Source organism: Panthera uncia (assembly GCF_023721935.1).
Source record: "Panthera uncia isolate 11264 chromosome D3 unlocalized genomic scaffold, Puncia_PCG_1.0 HiC_scaffold_8, whole genome shotgun sequence".
NCBI lineage: Eukaryota > Metazoa > Chordata > Mammalia > Carnivora > Felidae > Panthera > Panthera uncia.
Window position 1 is genome coordinate 61,605,584 of NW_026057586.1, and position 24,771 is coordinate 61,630,354.

The window sequence follows — 24,771 nt, forward strand, 5'->3', positions numbered from 1 at the left end:
AAAGGTAGAAAAGAACCAGTAGAGAAGGTATACGGGAATGTTAGTTGAGCAGTATTTTAAAGGACGTAGAAAAGTAAAGTGATCAAAGAAACATGTCATTCCCCAACAGGCTAAAATTAGGAGTAAGGATTGTTAAACTCAATTTTGTGTTTTTCATTCTCTACTCCCAAGTGTGCCGGTGCATCTTAAACATTCAGTAACTGTTGCATGAATGAAGTTAAAGAGTTAGCTTTGGAAAAGCAGGACTCTTTCTCAGACTATGGAAGAAATTTTGAGGTAAAGGAAAGTGAAAGGCATGAAATCGAATTATCTCTATGGGTTCAGTAAAGTAGTAGTTAAAGCATTGGGCTAAGCAGAAGTCAGTGTGGCCCTAAGGAGAACAGGAAAACGTGGGAATTAGGGAGGAATTTTATCTCCCCTCTTTCCACCCCGGACCATCCTTACTCCGTCACAAAGAGGCGATTAGATGTAGCGAACTATCGTGAAGCTTGGATCCTGAGACATGATTTCGTAATGAAGCTTTATTGCAGTGTATAACATAAGGCAAATCACGACACATTTCAGCGTCTGCCAAGCAGTGATAGAAAAGATCTGCATCTGATCTTGTAAAGACCAAAAGTGACAACAGTACTGAACTCAAGATAGTATTAGCTAATTTGTTCACCAGAAATACTGCTTTGAGTGTAAGGTGATGGTGTTTTGGGGTCCCAGACTCCATACGGTAAGCTTTTTTTTCCCTCCAAGTTGGCCAAGACTTTCATCGCGTTGCTTTCGCTTCAGCTATAGCGGGAAGGACTTTCGCGGGGCGGTGAGCCTTTCGCAACACTCCACTCCTCCGGACCTGCGGCGCGCGGCATCCTCGCTTCAAATTCAGGGACTAGTTGTACTCGCCCAATCACCGGCCTCTTGCTCGCCCCGTCCCTTCTCGCCGTCCAATCCAAGGCCGGCTCTGAGTCCCCGCCCCGTGGCTCGTGCCGCGAACGGACGTAAACCTGAGGGCGCGCTGTACGGCCAGTCCGGGCGGCCTCGGGTGCGGGGGATATGCGCAGGCGCATTTGCAGTGCCACCGGGACGTCCCCTCCCTCTGGACCTTTCCGGCCAACTCTCGGCTCCCGACCCTGGAGTCGCGGGCTTGGTGAGGAGGGGTCCACTGTGTCTTGACTGTGGTTTGGCAGGGGGCAGGTGAATCCACCTTCGGCAGGCATTTTGGTTGCCGAACTGATAGGGCAGTGTCGGTTGGGCCGGGGTAGGGCGCGGGGCTCAGGCTCCGGGCCCGGGACTACGGGGCGCTGGCTGGAGCCCGGCGGTCATGTTCCGTCGGCCCCTTTGCATTCAGCCCCGCCGCCACGCCGAATTCTGCTCAGTGAGTTTAATTGGGCACCTCCGAGAGATTTGCCTTGAAAGAAACGGGTTTTGATTTTGGGGATCACATCTTTGTGTTCCCCACCTTCCACATGGTGACTTCCAGGGACCAATGCGCTTTGCTCTGGAGTTTCTTGTTGGAAAGTGCCCTTGACTGGAGGTGTTTGCTTCGTGTGTGTCGTGACCGGCGACTCTGTTTCTCCTTTTCATCCAAGACTGACCCACGAAGTAATGTTGTTAAGTAAATGTAGAGGTGTCCGCCAGTGTCACCCGATTTTTCACATTTTGTTTTGGTTTCTGCTAGGCCGCGTTCACATTTACTCCCAGTACCTTTCCTACATTCCTTGATCTGATTTCTGTATGAAGAAAAAAAAAACATGAAAGGAGACAGTGTTTAATATCCCTATACTTTTGATGTCTCTTAATTTCAGAGTCTGTTTAGTAAAACATGAGGTCCTTTTCAAGGCAGTCGTTTGGAGGACAGCTGTTTTTATGAAAGTATCTCCGTTTGCTGTTACCATTTTGAGGTCATTCGACTGGAGTTTTTACTGTTCCAAAAATCAATTTTTCCACCGAATTTCAGTTTTGTGATCAAAGTTTACGGTAAGCTTTGAAAAGTAATATATTAAATGCATACCTGATTACAGATTGTTTCTTAGAACACCAAGAAAAAATGATGAATGTTAGGGAAGCTTGACAGCATATGGTTTTGAATGTTTAAATTATACGTGTAGACTTCCAATTAATGATTTACGTAAATGAATTTTTATGTACCCAGAAATGTAATTAAAGCCATTAAATATTAGTAAACTGAAATGTGATACTCAAATGTGAAATTCCTGCTTTAAGGAAATAGCAAGAGAAATCCCAAAGATAGCTACATAGTTAAGATATAGTAAAAGGAAAAGTAATGTTATGTTGTGTTCACTTTTAGGTGATGGAAGAGGGGTGGGTAATGCAATATAGAGGGAATTTAGGGAATTTTTCCTTCTGGGAAAATTTAGGTGTGTAGTATATCCATGGATGGTTTAGAACAGGTGTAATCCTTTCTGGAAACGAGAGACTAGATATTAGATTACATCTCAAGGAATCTTCCCCTGGCTTGTATTACCACTGCTCCCATAGCAAAGCTGTATCCCAGCACTTAACACTGTCATAATTAATAGGGATCATAGTTGATCATAATTGATAGGAACTGTCAGCTCCCTGAGGGGAGCAGCTTCATTTTTGCATTCCCAGTGATAAGTAGAGGGTGTTTCATTGTTTGCATTTGATAATGATTGTTGCATGAATGATCTTTGCTTAGTATCTGAATTTTGTTGGATTTGACTCTAAATAAGGATAAATCCTCAAAGAATTTGGTATATATTTTAATGTGGTTTACATATGTGTAAATGAATGAATAACAGTGATTACAAGGTTGGATGTGGGAAGGCTACTTGGAAGTCTTGTGCAATAGTTTAGATTAAAAGATGATAGGTGGCAGATGTTGGGAATATAGAAGTGGATCTTAGCTCCAGAGATCTATTTGGAGTTAGAAATCTATTTGGAGTTAGAAGCATTGGAGTTTTATAACTAATTGAGAGAACAAGAATAGGGATAATATAGGTAAAATTAAAGATAATAGGAAGAGTGGGTGGAGGAAAGGTAATGAGTTTGGTTTTATATTTGTTAACTTTGCAGCACTTAAGAGCCAGTTAGGGGTAAAGTAGATGTCAAAGAGCTATTTGGAAATAGGAGTTTAGAGCTCAGGATAGAGAGGTCTGGGCTGAAGGTGATTTCAAAATGAGGAAGATGGCATTAGTGCAGAGGAAAAGATTACTCTGGGGCAGACTTGCCTGGCTGTGAATCCTCTGATCCTACTTGTGCTTTGTGGCCTGGAAAATTCTCATAATTCCCTTTCTTGGCTTCAGTTTTTTCAGTAGTAGGAATAATGACTATGTTGCAGATTTGATGCAGGGATTAGAGAAATGTATATAAAGTAGTTGGTGCATTATCTGGTAATAGAGTAGACACTGTATGTCAGCTAGATAGCTAGGGGGTATAGATTATTTCTTTCAACTCATTTTTTGTTCCAGTTCATATTCCTAACTCTGTATAAGTTACTGAGTATATATGGGTGAATGAGATTGACGTGTCCCTAAGAAACTGATATCCTAAAATCAAAGATGTTATCAGTCATTCATTCATAAATATGTGCTAGGCATTATTATAGGTGTTAGGTAAGAGTGATGGACGGATAGGCAAGGTTCATGCTCTCAGGGAAAAATATTTTTAGTGGGGGAAGAAAAATACAAAAATAGTGATGAGTGCTGGAAGAAGTTAAAACAGTTGTGAGAGACTGTGGGGCTACACTTGATTAATGATGAGGGATCACTTCTCTTACAATGGGACATTTAAATTAAGGTGAATGTTAGGAAGGAGCTAGCTTGTGCAAAGATCTAGTGGAGTATTCTAGGCCCCAAGGCAGGGATGAGCTTGGGTGTTATAGCAACAGAGACACCAGTATGTGGTGAGTGAGCCTCAGGACTGGAGGGTGGGGTGGCTCCCTGAAAATTTCGATAGGGGTGTGGTACCTGGTTTGTATTTAATGGTCCCTTTGGTTGCCATGTGGAGACTTAGCTGTAGGGTGGTAAGAATAGAAGTGTGGAGACTGGTTGGGAGCCTTTTCAGTAGAGGAGAGTGGTGATAGCAGACATAGAAACATGTAGAAAGATATAGACCTGTTTTGCCCTCAGGAATGGGCTCCACCAGTGGATGTGTTTTATTTGGCAGCGGTGTTTCTTACCGAATTGAAATGTGTTCAAGTGGGGTCTGTAACTTCTAGTTGACCTCCACTTGGAGTCCTATTGTCTGATAGTATTTGTGCCTAAAAGCATTTGAGTTTGAGTTCCCTACCTAAGGGTCTAAGATGTACATTGCATAACCTAAGCTCTGAGATCGGAATCCTGGGTATCCCTACCATGTAAGAAACAGAGAAAGATGTCAAGTGACATACAGAAGTTGTAATTTGGATTCTTCTAAGACACTTGGCTGTGAAGAGGAGGTGAGAAGGTGGTGGCAGAAAGTACTAATATGGGATGGTTTTGCACATGTGTATAGAAATCAAGAAAAGAAAATAGAAATACTGAAGAAAGGAGAATACTCGGGCATGATCTGTGAGAATGGTGCTTATATAATAGTTGGCGATAAATTTGCTATGAATTGACATAGTATGAAGACATTCGTTCATTCAACAACTTTATTCAGGATCTACTCTAGGCAAGGCACTGCTTTAGATAGAAATTCAGTGGTAAAGTAGGCCAAGTCCTTGCCCTCATGGAGCTTACATTCTAATACGGAGAAAAAACAGTTAAACAGGTAAATTATATAGCATGCTGGATGGTGGTCAGCACCACAGAAAAAAGAAAGGAGGGCAAGACAATTGGCATTGATGAGGAAGATTGGTGAGGAAGACCAGGTAAGGTAAGTGGACTTTTACCCAAAGACTTGAAAGAAGTAAAGGAGCAAAATGTGAGGCCATCTAGGGTTTCATTGTGCTGGGTGGAGGTTAGAGCCAGGGCACAGGCCCTGAGGCTGGAGCCCTGGTGAATTGTTGGGACAGCAGGAAGGTTAGGATGGTGAGGATGGAGTGAGCAAGGGAGAAGAGTGGTAGGAGATGAGATAAGATTATTCAGCCCCTTGTTAGCCATTATAAATATTGATTTTTAGTCTGAATGAGTTGGGAAACCAGTGGAGGGTTTGAGTTAAGGAGTAACAGAATTTGACTTATTTTATATGGATAATTTTAGTGTGTGGGGAATAGACCAGGGGAGGAAGAGTGGAGGTGTGGAGATAGTTGGAAGGCTTTTGTATTATCTGGGCAGGAGGTGGTGGTGGCCTGACCAAGGTGGTGGCAGTGGGAGTAGTGAGAAATGATAGGTTCTGGTTAGGGATTTTTGCTTAGGGATTGCATTTAAGGTGGGGTGTGTGTGTGTGTGTGTGTGTGTGTGTGTGTGTGTGTTGGGGGCAGTGGTTAGTAATCCCTAAGATTTCTGATTTGAGCAACAGGAGAATGGAGTTGTAATTTTCTTTCTGGGGAAGCCTCAGAGCAGGCCTTCTTGAGGGGGCTGCAATGAGATGGAATCAAGATTCAGATGTAGGTGCCTTTAAGACTAGACAGTAGGTAGTTGCGTATCTGAGGTTCAGGGGAGAGGCCCGGCTGGAGATATAAATTTCATATTGTATTTAAAACTTTGAAACTGAGGGCAATCACCCAGAGAGGTTGGGTAGGTGGAAGATATCTAGGAGCAAGCCCTGGAGACTTCACTGTGTGGAAGTCCAGGAGATAAGGAGGAATCAGCCAAGGAGAAGGAAAAGCAGCTGGTTAGGTTGGAGAGCCCAGACAGCTATGTCTTGGAAGCCAGTGAAGAAAGTATTTCTATGAGGAAGGAGTACAATCCCATATTGGTAGGTCAAAGAAGACGGGACTGAAAATTGACCATGGGATTATTGGAGCTCGGTGGTGATGTTGACAAGCGTTTTGATGGGGTGAGCCAGTTTGCAGCGGGTTTAGGAAATGGCAAGGGTGAAATCGGATGCCAGTAATGATTCCTTTTGGAGGAGTATGTGGTAAAGGGAGTGCAGATGCAAGTGGTGGCAGCTGCAGGGGGACAGTCAGGTATGAGGTAGGGGAAAGCTTTTTTAAAAGATGGGGAACTAACATGCTGGTGGGAACTGACAGAGAATATTTGATGATGTTTAGGAGGAGGTTTTTTAAAAGATGGGGATCTAACAGCATGCTGGTGGGAATCAACAGAATATTTGATGATGTTTAGGAGGCGGGCCAGTTGCTCGAGTGGTTGTCGCTGCATTGGTGATAGGGGTGGGATCAAGTGCAGGTGGTGGAGAGGTGAGCTTCCAACAGGAGCATGGATATTTCACAGTCAGATAAATTTTATACCTCTCTAATGAGTTATGAATGTTTTCTACTTTATAGAGTAGTTAAGTTAGCCCATATCACCTAAAAGCTATACTTTAATGTGTTTGTCATTGGCCCCAGCACAGTCCATCGTTATCTTCTATCTCACCAGTTGTGGTAGCTCTTTGAATATCCTTCCAGGCATTAAGCCCTCTGCCTTCCTCTGCCATAGGCTGCCAGGATCAGTCCTTCCCTGGGCTGCAGAATACATACCATACTTCCTAATACACCATTTAAGGCTTTCAGAGTCTGACTCCATGGTTTCATTCACCATGTTCTTTTGTACACCCATTCCCAAAACACATTGGAGCACTTGGCTATTGCCAACATACACTTAGAGTGGAATTTGGAGTCAGACCTGGGTTTGAATTTTACTAATTGTGCAACCTTGGGTAAATTTAGCTAATTTAGACTCATTGTGTTTTCTTCATTCATAAAATGGGATAAATGAGTTAAGGTAGTAGGTATGCAATAAATCTTAATTCTCTTTACCCATTGCTATTGTTTGTCATCTTTAAAAGCCCCCTCATCTCATACTTTGCCTATAAAAGTTCTGCTAATTCTTCAAGGTATAGGGCTAGTACTCTTGTTTATTGAGGCTTTCCTGATTTAATTTTTTACTGAATTCCTGCACCCCTTACATGATAAATACTCTGAACCATTTTTGAGATTAAATCTCCTGAGTACTGTGATCAGGGTCAAGTAGAACCAGTGGCCAATGTTGGTTGAAGGCTCTCAGTAGTACAGATTCTGTGCTAGTGTTTTCGAGTTAGTCCTTTGTAGACCACTTTCACCATTTTTGCCTTGTCCATGTGCGAGGTATACTTTATTTAACATATTTTTATTTGAATGGACTCCCTTTTTAAACTAACATTTCCTCATCCTTGATAATAATCTCTGAAATCAGGGGCTAGATTTTTCTGGTTCAATTTTTTTCTGTTCCATGTTAGAATCGATACTTAACCAGTAGACATGTAAGTACTCCTGAAATCATCTGTATACTCCTGCAGGGTGTGTCTTCTTTGCTTCTTTACTAAATAAGTGTGGCAATTGATACTCCTTGTTATAGCAAATATGAATAAATTAAGCTGTGTTGTATTTTGTTACTATGTTAATTATAAAAAGATAGTTTGACATTTATAGTCTCAGCTAGGAAGTAGCAAAGTACTCTGAGAATTACTTTACCTCCAAATGCTTGCTAATCATATCTCTTCGTGGTGTTCCAAACAAATGATTTTTTCCCTTAAGATTTATCAGTTTTCTAAGATTTATGAGACTTTTAGTCATTTCAAAAAGTTTTATAGTAGTATTTGATTTATAAAAATCTTTTATTATTGCAGTGAGATGGAAGATTTTCGAGGTATAGCTGAAGAGTCCTTTCCAAGCTTTTTAACCAATTCATTACTTGGTAATAGTGAGATTTTGGAAAATGTCACTCTTTCTTCAAATCTTGGCTTACCTGTTGCTGTTTCAACACTTGCTAGAAATAGATCCATGACTGATAACAGGTAAGAATTGTTTGAAAAGACGATTTTTTGTTAAGGTTTAAAATGCCTGTAATACATTGATACTTCTGTAAAAATGTCTCAGCCATGCTTGAGCTTTTGCTTTATGTATACTATATATACATAAATATATCACATGTGTTTATATCTATTATATATATTCATATATATATAATTGTTATAAAAAATTTATTGTATGTTTCCCTAGACCATTGTGTTCATCACTAGTGGATGGGTGGATTTAGAACTGAGCACCAGGGACCTTTTGGTCTACTAATCCATTTTTCTGTTCATAGTGTTTTGGGTTTATATTAGTTCAGCCTTACTGGTAGCTGGTAATTTGAGTTGTATCTCCATATGTGCTGTGTACAGTTCATCCATCTTATAGGATGTGTAAAGTTTGCCCATACTTAAATATCTTAACTACTTTCCTTAAACATTTGGAAAGAAGCATTGTCTTTACCTTTGGAATGAAGGGGTTGAGTTAACTCTCTAAAAACTTTAAGCTTTAAGATTTCGGTGACTCTTTTGTTTAGTACAGACAGACCTCATTGTTGATGCACAGATATTCAGAGCTTTTTATATGAGATGATGATTTTGAACACCAGAGGCCCTATTTGTTTTCATCCCCCCTCAGTTGGTTATAGTCATATAGCCCTATGTCATGGTGAATTTTAAATGTGCATAATTTAATTATTAACAAAAACATTTTGTGTGCATATAGGTGTTCTGATATCCAGGCATCTTATTTAGCAGAAAGGAGGTTTTCAGTTCCATCGGAGTCATCTCCCAGTAGCCAGAGTGAAGCTGAATCAAGAGAGAAGTTACACCTTAGCTTCCAGGATGATGAGTAAGTTCATACCTTCATTTTGTTTTTTCCGTCCTAAAAGCAGGTCTCATTCTGTGTAAAATGAAAGTGTGCTCTGTCTCTGAGTAAGTCTTTAAGAGTTTTCTTTGTATAATTTTAATCACAAACATTTTTAGTCTTTCCAAACAACTTTTCTCATTCCAAAAGTAATATATGCTCATTAAAAAAAGTAGAAAATACAGAATTATAAGGAAGACAATAAGTCTATAATCTTACTAACTAGACTGTTTTCTGTGCACCTATACATATGTATATTAAATTGTTTCACACATACAGGATTAAACTGTACATACTATTTTTAACTTTTAAAAATTAATATGCTCTTGTTTCAATTATAATTAATGTATGTATATGTCATGTTAATGGCTGCACCATGTGAGGCATTTAGATTATTGAGATTTTGCTATTATAAATTTACTGAATTTTATTTATACATTTGCACATCTAGTAGGTTATTTTATTCAGATAAATTCCTAGGATTGAAATTGCTGAGTTAATATTTAATTTAAAGACCGTTACAAATCACCACATTGCTCTTTAGAAGATTTGTACCACTTTATACTCCCACTAAAAGATGTACATGAGAATGCCTACTTCTCTGAGCCCTCTCCAACATTTGGTGGTATTATTTTTAATCCTTGATTTTAGAAGTAAAAAAATTTGTACACATGCATAAATGCATAGAAGAAAATCTGGAAGGCTATAAACCAAAATGTAAATGGTAGTTATCTCTTGATGGTGGTATTACAGGCATTCTTAAAGTTTGCTGTGTTTGAATTCATAATGGAGTATTTATGGAATTGAACATACTTTAATGTTTATTCATTACTTATATTTTTGTTGTGAATTGCCTCTTGGTAACATTTGGATATAAGTGCTTTCTATATATTAAAAATGTTAACTCTTTGTATACTTATTCATTCCATGTGTATTTTTGACCAAGTGCCTACTGTGTGTCAGGTACTTCTCTAAGTACTTAGGAAATACCAGTGAACAAAACTGACATTAAACAAAAAGACATTAAAATATACGGTTTTATAGTATATTTGAAGGGAAAAGTACTAGAAAAAAGTAGAACATGATAAGGAGTGTAATTGGGTAGGCTGAAAGGGAGTAATCAGTGGCGGTCTCATTGAGGAGGTGTAAGATATGAGCAGAGACTTGAAGGGGGTAATTGGTCATGTAGACATCAGGAGGAAGAGGATTTCAGGTGGAGGCTGCATCAGTGTAAAGGCCCTAAGCTAGGAGCATACCTAGGTTCAGTCAGCAGGAAGGAAGCAGCTGTGGGGTGAGCAAGGGTTTTGAGAGAGATGGAAACCTTTAGAGGGTTTTGTTTTAAAAGGTTCACTCTGGCTACTGTGGGGTGAATACACTGTTTGGACGCAAGTCTGGAAGCAGGAAGACCACTTAGGAGGTTGGATTATCAAGGGGGTGAGGTAGATGAAGAGAAGAGCACCAGGGCCTCATGTTGGGGCACTTCAACGTTAAGGTGGAGAGAGGAGGAATAGACATGAAGACTAATAATTACTGGCCTGAGGTAGGAAGAAAGCAGTATCTCAGAAGTCACATAAAGAACATATGTGAAAGAAGCGAGAGGGGTCCAATTGTGTCCAAAAAACTGAGGACTAAGAAATGACCATTGGAATTAGCATAGGTTAGGTCGTAGGTAGCCCTGTCAGGTGGCTTCGGTGGAAACAGGAGGAGGCACACTAGTGTCAGAGGTTAGTTTTGGAGATGGTATGTTTTGCTGCAAAAGTCAGCCAAAATGCAGGGCTGTGATAGCTGGTGAGTATAGTAGGTCAAGAGAAGTTATTTATCTTTTCTTTTTTATGGTGGGAGAAGTTATTGCAAGTTTACATGGAGATAGGAATGATCTGGAAAAGGAAAGTCTGATTATATAAAAAGAAAAGAGAATTACCAGAGCAATGCCTTTACATAAATAAGAGTGGACGGGATCTAACATGCCATGGAGGAAATGACGAGAGAGGTAGGACCGTGGATAGTTCCTCTGTATTACAGGTGGGAAAGCAGTATGTGTGGGTACATGTGGTGGTAGGAATTTGAATGTTGTCTTTTCGGTGCTTGGGGTCTCTTAGTGCAGGAGGAGGCATGGTCATCAACATAGGGTAGAGGAGGAGGAGTAGAGAGATGTAAACGGTCACGGGAGTGTGGGAGTGTGAACAGAGAGGGAAATAGTGGGATTGTCAGACAGCATCAGGAGTCCCACCAGGGTCATGGTAATGAATTTAATGTGATTGTGGTGTTTTCCCCAACCACATTCAGCTGCAGGGATGCTGGCAAAGTGTGAGGGGAGAGTTGGGTTTGACTAGGCTTGTAGTTTGATGAAAGCAGTGAAGGATAAGGAAGTTGAGGATGTGTGATGATTGGTTATGAGATTTAGGTTAAGGAAGAGGAAAGGATAGCAGAAGGGTGAGGGAGTGTGAGATGTGGTGGTATGAATGAATTGGGGGCTTGGGTTGTGTCAGAACATTATAGAGTTGAGGTCCTAAGGCAGATGACATGAGGGGTTGTAGGACTCCAGGCCTAGAGACTTCAGCAAAGGTGATCTGGAAGTTGTACCGAGAGGACATGTTGATGGAGACACACATTCCATCTCTACACCCAGTGATTCCAAGGCTGTGGGAGAGATGACAGTTCTCATTTGCCAGTGTTTAGGGCAGGCAGTGTCCTCACAGGACATCCAGGTTTTCCCTAAAGCGTGAGGTGAAAGGGGTGTTCACAGGAGGAGTTCAGAAATAACAAGATTTGGCTGATCCAGCACTGTACCTTGAAGGTACAGTAGAAGGGTTTGTTGGGGAGGATTGGTGGGGGAGAATGTGCTTGTGGATCTTTGAATGAAGTTAGCCCCACTGAACTGATGTTGGTGATGAGATAGTGGATATGAGGAGAAGGGAGGAGAGTATCAGTAGTAGCCTCTTGATTCTTTGATGTGGGCCAGGAGATCTGGGAAGTGGTCTTGTTGATCCCTGTTAATGGAAGATAGGAGACCTGGTGAGATGGAGTTCTAGGTACAGTGTACTGGCCTCATTCTAGACTTTCGATGGGTGGAGGTGAGTGCTTTGGGGCTATTCCTTGCCTCCATTGAGTAGTCTGAAGATCTGGGTTGTTGTCTGAGAGCCAGACTTCTATGTCTGCTGTGATGGTGCTCCACAGGCTGCAGAGCTATGCATTTCACCCATGTGAAGGATGGCTTCTGTGCCTCCTTCTGGGGGAGGGTGGAATTTATGTCTTAAAAATATCTTTATTCTAACTTTGGAATTAATGAATATTTTACCTGAGGATAAGATTTAAAGATGAAAATAACTTTTCAGAATATTTTGAAGGCATAGCTACATAGTATGAGAAGCCTGATGTCATTTTGATCCTTGACCTTTGGTGTCTGAACTTTTTTCTTTCTGGAAACTCCTAGAATCCTCTCTCAGTCTGTGGTGGGTGATTTTTGTACTCATCCCCCCCCCTCCCCCCACCAAATTCTAATTGGCATCGTCCAGAAATTTGTGTGCTTTAGTTCTAGATAATTATTACTTTGGTAATTTTCTATGTTTCTTTCTTTTTTACTGTTTGGATTGCCTGGGTTGATCTATTTCCATTATTTTTTCCTTTGTTTGTTTTTGTTTGTCTCAGTGCAAACAATGTTCTAGATAAGTTCCCAGTTTTTTTCCAACCCTTCAATTAAATCATTTGGCAGTCATAATTTTGAGAGCTCTTTTTTCTGGTCTTCCCCCCCCACCCCCCTTTAAGTTTATTTATTTATTTTGAGAGAGAGTGAGAGAGAGAGAGCAGGAGAGGGGCAGAGAGAGATTCCCAAGCAGGCCTCGCGCTGCCAGTGAAGAGTCCAACATGGGGCTTGAACCAACAAGCCATGAGATCATGACCTGAGTGGAAATCCAGAGTCAGACGCTTTGCCCGCTGAGCCACCGAGGTGCCCTAGTCTTCCATTTTTTATAACTCCTTTTTGTGGATGTAATGGCTACTTGAACATTTTCTGAGAATACTAATTGGGATTTTTCAAAGTTCTATAAATTATTCCTTGTCTCTGAGGTTGTTTAGTTTGTTCATCTTTATTTTTATCTCTCAAGCTGCTCCTTCTCCTGAATCTGATTTATGGCTGCCTTCTTGATTGCTAGTATGGGCTAGTGGGTATCCAGGTCTCATTTCCGTTAGGTCTTCGTGCAAGCTAGGCAGTGCTCCTGGCTGGCTTCACTTTGGGGTGAGCAGGCCCCAAAGACTCAGGTGAGTCGTCCGTTTATGCCAGGTGTTTAACACTGCTGTCACCACTATAGTTTCATTCTGCACAGGCGTTTCATATGCCTTGTGTGGAGAAGTGCCATCCTAGGTGTGTGGTGTCATGTTGACACTGTTGTTTTGTTTGGTTGGGGAGCAGGAGTGGAAAACTGCCCAGCACAGGCATCTGGTAGACTTTCAGTCAACCCCTCCCTCCAGACTCCCTCCTGCCCTCCTTCCTCCTTCCTCCTGTAGTCAGGAAACATTTCTGCAGCTCTTCCTGGCAGATTTGTTTTCTGCTTCTGGGCCCTTTTGTTCTTGTTCTGGACCACAGCTTTCTTTCTCCTGCGTACCCCATCTGCTTTTCAGATTCGAGAATCTGACGTAAGCTTGGGCTAAGACTGGTGGCTCTCATTCAGATTGCTTTACTTTTATAGATGTTCTTACTGTCGTTTTCATGCACTCCTAGAAGTTACTCTTGCCACTTTTACTTGAAACTTATTTGACTTAATTTGAAGAATTTTAATGGGCAAGTGATAGCCCATTAGTTTTGAGGAAGTAGATTTGGGGGGAGGTGGGTAACTGGCTCTGTTATAAAGTTCTAACGGTCACACTACAGTTGACCCTTGAACTGCATGGGTCTACTTATATGCAGATTATTTTTTATAAATATAGTACTATACGTGTATTTTCTCTTCCTTATAATTTTCTAAATAACATTTTTTTCTCTAGCTTTATTATAAGAATACAATATATAATACATATACAAAGTATGTGTTAATTGACTGTGTATGTTTTTTCTACATCAACAATAGTAAGTAGTTAAGTTTTGGGGGAGGCAAAAGTTAGACACAGATTTTCAACTGTGCAGGAAGTTGGTGCCCCTAACCATTATCTTGTTTAAGGGCCAAGTGTGTATGCTCTTCTTAGAGTGGGGGCCTTTAAAATATGAAATGAATCTGAATGTCATGACTTCTTTTTTATTTATTTCATGTAACCAACTTGCCTTCCCTACCACCTTTCTATTTTTAATTTTTTTTTAATTCTTGGGAAAATGAGAGCGTGAGCGAGGGAGGGGAAGAGAGATAGGGGGACAGAAGATCTGAAGTGGGCTCTATGCTGACAGCAGAGAGCCTGATGTGGGGCTTGAACTCACCAACTGTGAGATCATGACCTGAGCCGAGGTCAGATGCTTAACCAACTGAGCCTCCCAGGTGCCCCCACCTTTTTTTATTTTTAAAAAGTCACATAGAGATCTTTATTGTCTTTTTTCTCTTTCATATGCTCATTTTATTTATTTGAAATATAATTGACACATAACATTATATTAGGTGTACAATGTAATGATTAGATGTTTGTATGTGTTGTGAAACGATTACCACAATAAGTCTAGTTAATATCTATCACCTTACATAGTTACAGAAAATTTTTTTCTTGTGATGAGGACTTTTAAGATTTACTCTCTTAACAATTCCAGATATGCAATATAGTATTATTACTGATAATCACCATGCTATATGTTATATCTCCGTGACTTATTTTATATCTGGAAGTTTATACCTTTTGACTCCCTTCACCCATTTCTCCTACCCCCAGTCCCCACCTCTGGGATACATTAATCTGTTCTCTGTATCTATGAGCTTAGTTTTCTGTTTTCATTTTTATTTTCTGCATATAAATGAGATTATGTGGTATTTGTCTTTCTGTGTCTTAATAACCATAACACCGTTAAAGTCCATCCATGTTGTTACAAATGGCAAGATTTCCTTTTTTATGGCTGAACAATATTCCATTATGTATATATTATCACTTTTTCTTTATTCACCCATGTGTTGATGTACACTTAGGTTGTTTCCATCTTGGCTGTTGTATATAATGCTGCATTGAACATGGGGATGCCATATATCTTTTTGAGTTAGTGTTTTAGTTTTCTTTGGATAAATACCCTGAAAGTGGGATTGCTGAATCATACGGTAGATCTATTTGTAATTTTTGAAGAACCTCTGTACTGTTTTCCATATTGGGTGCACCAACTTACATTCCCAGTTTACATTCCTACTACCACTGTACATCTGCACCAATGCCTGTTATTTCTTGTTTTTTTTTTTTTTTTTTTTTTTTTTTAATAATAGTTACTATAACAAGTGTTAGGTGATACCTCATTGTGGTTCTGATTTGCATTTCCCTGATGATTAGTTGATGTTAAACATCTTTTCATGTACCTGTTGGTCATCTGTGTGTCTTCTTTGGAAAATACTTTTTCAGATATGACCATTTTTTAATTGTATTGTTTGGGTTTTTGTTTTTTGTTTTTTGTGTTTTGTGGGTTTTTTTCTGTTGTTTGTTTTTTGTTATTGAGTTGTATGAGTTCTTTATACATTTTGGATATTAACCACTTATCAGATATGATTTGCAGATATTTTCTTCCATTCAGTAGATTGCCTTTTCATTCTGTTGGATTCCTTTGCTCTGCACCCCCACCTCTTTTTCTCTCTTCTATATCTTACAACTTTGTATCCATTTATAGTCTTTTCACCTACCCCTACCCTCTCTTTTACTCAGCTCCTGTTTGGGGTAAAACTTTCCTTTATCTACTTATGAATGCACTTTTGGATTGAACTAATGGTAATGGCTTTCTGTGTATTACAGCCTCAATAAAGAGATGGAACACCTGGGAGGTGAATTAGAGTTGGGAGTTGCGTCAGGCACAGGGGGTTAGCACTTGGAATAGAGAAGAACTATCTTCATTTCATCCATCCTGGCCAGATTATAGCCTGACCCTAAGATATCAGTTTGTCAGATGATGAATTTATTGCATTTAGAGGCCTTTTTCTAAAAAGTTCATTGCTACCCTTCCTCTTGCTGGTGGAAGGCTGTGGTGAATTGCATCGGACCCAAGAAGTTTTGTAGGAGATTGGGAGGAAAAAATTGCCTTTAAGGAAAAATACTGTCATCCATATATAAAACAATAGAAATACAAAGATGGGGACCAAGCCAGTGGCAGGGGCTAAAAGTAATGTAAAGCATTTAGTAATTCAGAGAATCAGCTTTTTGGCAAATATATCAGTATTAAGTCTGTCTTGTTTTTAGAAAGCTGAGTTTTTCTCTATATGTGATAGATTCAGAGATATTTGAGAAAGAAAACACCCCCATTTTATAACGTGCAAGGCAGAATAGCAATAAGATGCTATATTTGATTTTGGTAGATTGTGTATCTCTGGACCCCAAATGGTGGTGCAGTCCCCAGGGCACCTACAGTGGAACCAGTAATAGTTTCTGGCTGGTCCTAGAAATTTTTCTTTTCACTGTATCCATTTTTTCATTTTGGGAGATTAAATACATAACTGATTAATGACTATTTTATTGATTTACCCAAGGTAACTAACATTTCATCATCATTCTGTTCCCTAATGAAAAAGTTGTATCTCTAAGAAAAAGAACCATATAGAAAGTCAGCATTTGTCAGATGCTGTTCTCGAAGAGTCTGATTTGCAGAGAAATATAGCAAGAACAGAAGAGGAGCAGGCTAAAACTGCAGAATCCTTTCAGAGCCAAAATCATTTTGATAGGATTTCACCACTGGAACAAGTGCAAGGTACTGAACATTTAGAAATTACTTCTTAACGTATGTATTTCAATTTCCTTTCTCATTTGTCTTATCTTTGGTATTTATCTTAAGCTGTGATACGGAAACTGAAAACACTTATGGCTTGGCATTGACCTATTAATATTTTTATAGGAAAAGGTCTTTTAATCTCTTAATTATTGTTGCTGATTAAGCTGAAAGCTCCTTTCCTTAGGAAATCATGCTGTCAGATGGTTGCAGCACCCTTTGTGCAAGACACACTTTTCACATTTCCTGCTCCAATTAATTAAAAAAAATTTTTTTTAACATTTATTTATTATTGAGAGACAGAGAGAGACAGACTGTGAGCAGGGGACGGGCAGAGAGAGAGGGACACAGAATCTGAAGCAGGCTCTAGGCTCTGAGCTGTCAGCACAGAGCCCGACGTGGGGCTCGAACTCACGAACTCACGAATCATGACCTGAGCCAAAGTCGGACGCTTAACCGACTGAGCTACCCAGGCGCCCCTGCTCCAATTAATTTATATTTTTACCAGTAGTCATTTTTGTTCCTAAACTTATTTTTATATACATTGGTGAATTATAAATTCTAAAAGATTATTATTTCTTTTTTTTTTTTTTAATTTTTTTAAATGTTTTTATTTATTTTTGAGACAGAGAGAGGCAGAGCATGAGCAGGGAAGGGGCAGAGAGAGAGGGAGACACAGAATCTGAAGCAGGGTCCAGGCTCTGCGCTGTCAGCACAGAGCCCGACGCGGGGCTCGAACCCACGGACTGTGAGATCATGACCTGAGCCAAAGCCGGACGCTTAACTGACTGAGCCACCCAGGCGCCCCGAAAAGATTATTATTTCTAAGAAAACCAAGTTTAACACTTTGGAGTCATTTGAACAATTGTTTTCAAATTGAATCTGGGAAAGAAACTACAAAAATGTGGGGAAGATTGTAAAATAAATAACTTACAGACTGCTGCTTTCAGATTGCTTTTAAGTACTCTTTGTTCTCTTTCATCAGAGAAATTAAAGCTAGATATTTTAAACTATGTATTGTAGGCTTATGTAGTTAAGATAACATGTAACTCCAAATGGTTCAGTACGTCAAAGGCCTTGCTTGAGCCTATATTTTACAATTGATGAATGAATGCATTTTTATGTTTGTGTTAAATTCTTTTTTTTTAATGTTTATTTTGTTATTTTTGAGAGGGTAGGGAAGAGGGGAAAAGAGAGGAAGACAGTGGATCCAAAGTGGGCTCTATGCTGGCATCAGAGAGCCTGGTACAGGGCTTGAACTCATGAACCATGAGATCATGACCTGAGTCGAAGTCAGATGTTTAACCAGTTGAGCCTCCCAGATGCCCCTGTTTATGTTAAAAATCTTGAGATGTTTGTATTTCCCTTGATGAAAAGTGTCAAATATTTATGAATGTAGTGAGAATGATATTAACTCCTCATACTCATACTCATAAGCAATAAAAGAGAAAATTAATAAATTGGACTTCATTGAAATTGAAACCTTTTGTGTCTCAAAAGACTTATTAAGACTGTGAAAAGGCAACACAAGGATGGAAGACAATGTTTGCAAATCATATATATGATAAGGGATATATAAATAAGTCTTACAATTCAATTAAAAAAAAAACAACCCATACTGTAAAATGGGCAAAGGATTTCAATAGACATTTGTCTAAAGAAGTTGTACAAATGGCCAATAAACACATGAAAAGATGCATAACATCTTAGTCATCAGGTAAATGCAAATCAAAACCACAAGATAATTACTATGCACCTACTAGAATAGCTATAATCAAAAAGTTGGAAACAGCAAGTGTTGGTGAGGATATGGAGAAATTGAAACTCTCCTCCTTTGCTGGTAGGTATGTAAAATGGTGCAGTTGCTGTGAAAGTAGTTTGACAGTTCTTTAAAACATTAAACATAGCACTACCGTATAAGCCAGCAGTTCCGGTCCTAGGTGTATACCTGAGAGAAATGAAAACATGTCCACGCAAAAGCTTGTACATGAATGTTCATAGCAGCATTAATGACAGTAGCCAAAAAGTAGAAACACCTCAAATCTCCATCAACTGCTGAATGGATAGACAAAATATAGTGTGTCCATATAGTGAAGGGTTATTGAGCCATAAAAAGCAGTGAAGTATTGATATGTACTGTAACATGGATGAACTTTGAAAACATTAGGCTAAGTGAAGGAAGACAGATACAAAAGGCCACATGTTATAAGAGATTCTGTTCATCCACAGGTACATCTGTAGACACCAAATAGACAAATCGATAGAGACAGAAAGTTGATTAGTGGTTGCCAGGGCCAGGGAAGGGGAGAATGGGGAGTGAGTGCTACTGGTACAGTATTTGTTTCTGGAATGGTAAAAATATTATGGCATTAGAGAGTGCTAATGGTTGCACAGCCTTGTGAATATACTAAAAACTGCTGAATTGTACACTTTAGAAAGGTGATTTCATGGTGTGCAAATTTTATTTCTGTTAAAAAAATCTCCTATACTTATCCCACAATCTAGTATAAGATTTATTCATACTTGCTTTATTTCTTCTGTTTTTTTATTACCTTTTTTCCTGATATTTTAACATTCCAAATGTCATTTTTTTCCTACATATTTTAGTGTGCATCTCTAAAAATACAGATACTTTCTTATATAACCACAATGCTATTAACACTGCTAACAGACTTGACAGTTCTTTTATTATATAGTACTCTAGTCTATATTCATTTGCTAATTTTCCAGGTTGGTTTGCTTGAATTGGTGTCCAAGGAAGATTACCTTATGTTGTGGTATATTTGTTGTTGTGTCTCTTTAGTCAGTGCCTGTTGACTAGATCAGTCACCCTGTAGATTTTCCATATGCTTAGTCATGCTGTCATTTTTCTTGTTTCTCTGTTCCTGTATCCTCTGTAAAGCAAAAGTTTGCTTAAAAGGCTTGATTAGATTCATGCTCAAGTTTTTTTTTGGCATATGTATAATTTTTTATACTTCCCCACCCTGACAGTGTTTTAATTTAACTGATCAAATGATAAGTTCCTATACCATCATTTAAAAGTGCTCTATTCTCCTTAAAGGGAAAAAAATGTTTAGTTCATTAATTTGCTATGTTTAGGAATTGTTGGGTATTTAGTTGATAAAATAATTTGGTCTCAGTTATTTTTGTTTTCTCCAACAGACTCGCCTATTGATTTTTGTTTACAATCATGGACGAATAATAAGGAGAACAAGGTAATCGTTTACCATGTTATCAATTTTTGGAGTGTTACTGGGAGAGTAAAAGTTCCTATTTCACATGTGTAAGTGCTAAATAGTAGTGATATTAGAGGTCTCTTACTTGTAAGTAGTAGAAAGCCATGTTACTCCTTCAAGTAACTAGGAACTGAGTATTGCTGGTCCAGAGCCTCATGTGTTATCAGGATTTCACCTCTGCTCTACTTCACTCCTTGCTGGCTCTCTCTGCAATGATGGCTCTGGGAAGGTAAGGGTTTCTCTCTCTCTCTCTCTCTCTCTCTCTCTCTCTCTCTCTCAAGTTTATTCATTTAAATTTTGTTTTATTTTTGAGGCAGGAGGGTGGGAGGGATGGGCAGAGAGAGGGGGACAGAGGATCCGAAGCGGGTTCCACACTGCCAGCAGTGAGTCCAATGTGGGGCTCAAACTCACGAAGCATGAGATTATGACCTGAGCTGAAGTTGGACAGTCAACCAACTGAGCCACCCAGGCACCCCTCACTTTTTTTAAAATGAGCAAGAGCACAGGAGGGGCAGAGAGAGACAGGGACAGAGGATCCAAAGCGGGCTCTGCACTGATAGCAGCAAGTCTAGTGCAGGGCTCAAACTCATGAACCACGAGATCATGACCTGAGCTGAAGTTGGATGCTCAACCAACTGAGCCACACAGGCGCCCCAAGTTTATTTTTGAGAGACAGAGAGAGAGAGAGAGAGAGAGCGCACACACATGCACAAGCAGGGGAGAGACAGAGAGAGGGAGAGAGAATCCCAAGCAGGCTCTGCACTGTCAGCACAGAGCCTGATGTAGGGCTCAAACTCATGAACTGTGAGATCTTGACTTGAGCCAAAATCAAGAGTTGGACGCTTAGGATCCGTAACCAACTGAGCCACCCAGATTCCACCCCACCCCCACCCCCCTGCTTCATTCTTAACATTCATGATCAAAAAAGACCATGATCTTTCTTTAAGGGTGAATTAAAAAAGAAAAAGACGAGTTCTAATGAGATCAATTGGGTCATATGTTCTCCTTTTTGCAAATCACTGTGCCAAGGGGTTAGATTGGAATAAAACACTCTGTTGAGCCTGGACTTATGTCCACTTCTGTGTGTGTGTGTATGTGTGTGTGTGTGTGTGTGTGTGTGTGTGTGTGCATGTGCATGCACACACACATATGTATGTACATATGCCTCAGTGTCTATATATATGCACAGAGTGGAGTGTGGCTGACTACCCCACCAGGTCCATGTGATGTAGAAAGAGATGCGCTCCTCAAAGGAAGGGGCACTAAGCAGAGAAACAGTTCCAAGTCCAACATAAATGGTTAGCAGGGATTTCGGGTTTGGAGTCTCATATTTATGAGTTTTTTTTTTTTTAATATATAATATAAACAAAAAGTTCTAAAGAGTTATTTCTCTGTGCTATGTACGGGTTGGCAATCTGTGGCTTATTGTCCAAATCCAATCTGCCTGTTTCTGTAGTTTGTTGGAACACAGCCATGCCCATTTGTTTCTGTATTATTTAGGGCTGCTTTGTGCTACAACAGCTGAATTGAGAAGTTGTGATAGAGACTGTAAGGCTGATAAAACCTGAAATACTTTGCTAGCTGACTCTTTACGGAAAATGTTTGTCAACCCCTGCTCTATATATTTGCTCCTTATATATAAATAACTACTAATAACTTTCAAATTTGAGAGATGCTTTTTTGAGGAAGTTCAGGTGTAGTCAAATTGAAATTAAGTCAGAAAGCATGATTTCCTGAACATTTAGAAGACATGGTTTCTAAAGGGAGAGACCATAACTTTTCTTTTCTTTCTTTTTTTTTTTTTTTAATGTTTCTTTCTTTATTTTTTGAGAGAGAGAGATCGAGAGACACAGAATCTGAAGCAGGCTCCAGGCTCTGGGCTGTCTCAGCACAGAGCCCGACATGGGGCTTGAACTCATGAACTGTGAGATCATGAGCTGAGCCAAAATTGGACACTTAACTGACTGAGCCACTCAGGTGCCCCTATAACTTTTCTTTATGATAGGAAATTTATTATTTTTAGGATTGTTGAAGAATTGACTTCCTAAAAGTATTAGAAATCATTGATGGTAAGAGAAGGACCATAAAACTGGAAAGCAGCAAAACAAGTATAGAAACATAAGATACTTGCTAAAAAGGAGATGATGAAGTGAGAGCAGGAGGAAAATAAATATATTAGAAAATGTAGACCAGAGGGAACTACTAATACATTTGATTTGTGTGTGCGGGGGAGGGAGTGGTGAGAATAAGCTCCTTTTTATTTTTAATTGAAGTGTGGTTGATATACAGTGTTATATTAGTTTCAGGTATACAGCGTAGCAGTTCAACAATTCTGTGCCTATAAATGCTCCCCACCAGAAGTGTAGTTATCCTCTGTCACCATCCAAAGTTATAACAATATTATTGACTGTATTCTCTCTGTGGTACTCGTCATCTCTGTGACATATTTGTTTTATAAGTGGAATTTTGGACTGCTTACTCAACTGTTTCACTCATCCTTCTACTCTCTCCCCTCCAGGAACCACCAGTTTGTTCCTGTGTTTGAGTCTGTTTTTTGTTTGTTCATTTGTGTTTTTTTTAGATTCCACATCTTTAGATTTATATGAGCATAATTCAGCACTGTTCTCTGCAAGTATGCAATTGCACAGAGAGGCCAAGTTTTTATCTTAAAAATTGCTATGCATTTTGCAATCTAATTTTAAAGATGGTATTGTCTGATACATATTTAATATGATTGTGAAATAAAATTGATACTTAGAAGGCAACATCAACTTTTATTCTGGACTTTGAATGCCCTTAGCAAACTGCTGTGTGCCCTTAGGGTTATGTGGTTCTTGGGTTGAGGAACAGAAAAATCTGTGGTTCCAATGTAAGCTGTGGAATCCAAAGCAAGCCTTGTGTTCAAATTCATCTGGGTATTTGTATACTGACTAGAATATTAGGTCCTCGAGCATCGTTCACACAATTTAAGACGTTAAATTTTAACAGTGTCTCATTGGGTGGACCAGGGAAGGAAGGTGGCATGGGGGCAGGAAGAAAGTTATTGATTCATAATAAAACAGCTAGCCCTTATTACCTAAATTGTGAATTACACAGAGTGAGCACATTGGCGGTCTTTTTTGTAACCTTGTGCTGTGGTCTTCAAAGAAATGAGTTTGCTTCTCTTACTTGCATTTTATTTCTTACAGATTGTTGTTCCTCATGCTGGAAAGAAATTTGAAGACAGGAATCCAAACAATGACTTAAGCTACACTAGTTTATTAGAAAATGAGAAACTTATGTCACTGGCAAGCTTGGATGATTCTTCTGGTACTGTAAAGTGACTTGTGTTTTCCTAGTCCTTACCTTGCTGCTCCATGTCTTTCTACTTCTTTGTTTCAGTAGTCATTGCCAGCTTTTTGTTTCTTTGCCTTCTTCTTTATCTCCTCCATACCTATACTCAAATGGTCACTTCTGTTGAGTGATGGGATTTTTCAAAACTTATTTATTATGAATCCTGGTATGATTTACCTCATTCCTCAGTTTACTATCATTAGAGACCAGAGTATAAAGCACTATGTTAAGAAACTGGGGGAACAATGAAATATTTAGCCTCTGCTCTCTGAAAGTTTTGCCAAGTGAGAACAGATGCACAGCCAACCTCTGACTACATCAGATGTGTGTTAACAGTACAAATTGTACGGGAATTGTAGGAGGGTAACAAATTAGTTCTGATATTGAGGAAGGTAGCTGTGAAGCCTTATTAAAAGGGGATGTAGGTGGGGTGCCTGGGTGGCTCAGTCGGTTGAGCATCTGACTTTGGCTTAGGTCATGATCTCACAGTTCGTGAGTTTGAGCCCTGCTTTGGGCTCTGTGCTCACAGAGCTGAGCCTGGAGCCTGCTTTGGATTCTGTCTCCCTCTCTCTCTGCTGCACCCCTGTTCACACTCACTCTCTCTCCCTCTCAAAAATAAATAAATATTAAAAAATCAAAAAAAAAAAAAAAAAAGAAAAGGATGCAGGGCGCTTGGGTGGCTCAGTCAGTTGAACGTCTGACTTGCACAGAGCCTGCATTGGATTTTCTGTCTCCCTCTCTTGCTGTCCCTTCCTTGTGCACGTGCATGCATACTCATTCTCTGTCTCAAAATAAAGAAACATTAAAAAAAGTTTTTTAAAAAGGGTGATGCAGTTTTTCCTCTTTCTTGAAAAGACCTGTGATAGGCCTAACATGGATCTGGGAAGAGAAGTATATTTCAGGAAGCTGGAATAGCTTCTTGTAAAGGCCCTAAGGTAGGGGCATTTTAGACCATGTTTGGAGACTAGCCAAACTCTTGTGATTTTGTGTGGCAGGTTTACAGCACTTGTAGGAGGCTAAATTGGGGAACAAACTCAGACAGGTAGGAAGGGACCAAATTATTCATGGCTTTGAAGGTCAGGCTGATGAACTAACTGATTGGGATAAATACAAATTATAAATTAAGGACAGGTTTTGCTGCCACAATTTTTAGATATTTTGGATTATGGAATTGTGAATAAGGAATCATAGATTGAATTTATATAGATCTTTGTTTTAGTAGGCTAGATTTTTATGTATGTATTTATTTATTTTTGATTTTTTCTTTTTCTTCTGTTTCAAGTTTTTATTTAAATTCTAGTTAGTTATCCTATAGTGTAATATTGGTTTCAGGAATAGAATTTAGTGGTTCATCACTAACACCAGTGCTCATCCCAACAAGTACCCTCCTTAATGCCCATCACCCTAGCCCTTCTCCTCTCCCTCCATCAACGCTTAGTTCTCTATGGTTAAGAGTCTCTTATGGTTTGCTCCCCACTCTTTTTTCCCCCCTCTTCCCCTATGTTCATCTGTTCTGTTTTTTTGTTTTTTTTTTTTTTTTTAATTTTTTTTTTTTCAACGTTTTTAATTTATTTTTGGGACAGAGAGAGACAGAGCATGAACGGGGGAGGGGCAGAGAGAGAGGGAGACACAGAATCGGAAACAGGCTC

At 39.4% G+C, this 24,771-nt stretch overlaps 1 protein-coding gene across 7 annotated transcripts in view; it reads left to right on the forward strand.

The window, feature by feature from the left end:
• The first annotated feature begins 1,059 nt into the window (after nt 1-1,059).
• CEP192 (centrosomal protein 192) overlaps nt 1,060-24,771 on the forward strand; it is a 132,750-nt gene continuing 109,038 nt past the window's right edge. For 5 of the 7 annotated variants that reach the window (XR_007455460.1, XM_049620480.1, XM_049620482.1 and 2 more), the window contains exons 1-6: nt 1,158-1,965; nt 7,663-7,830; nt 8,552-8,677; nt 16,360-16,535; nt 19,716-19,768; nt 22,978-23,098. Coding sequence is in view for 6 of the 7 variants with exons in the window: in XM_049620480.1 (XP_049476437.1) it covers nt 7,667-7,830; nt 8,552-8,677; nt 16,360-16,535; nt 19,716-19,768; nt 22,978-23,098 (640 nt within the window). In the remaining variant the exon portion in view is untranslated. Of the gene's footprint in view, nt 1,136-1,156; nt 1,966-7,662; nt 7,831-8,551; nt 8,678-16,359; nt 16,536-19,715; nt 19,769-22,977; nt 23,099-24,771 lie in introns of those variants that run through there. The other 2 variants (XM_049620481.1, XM_049620485.1) reach the window with 2 other exon arrangements.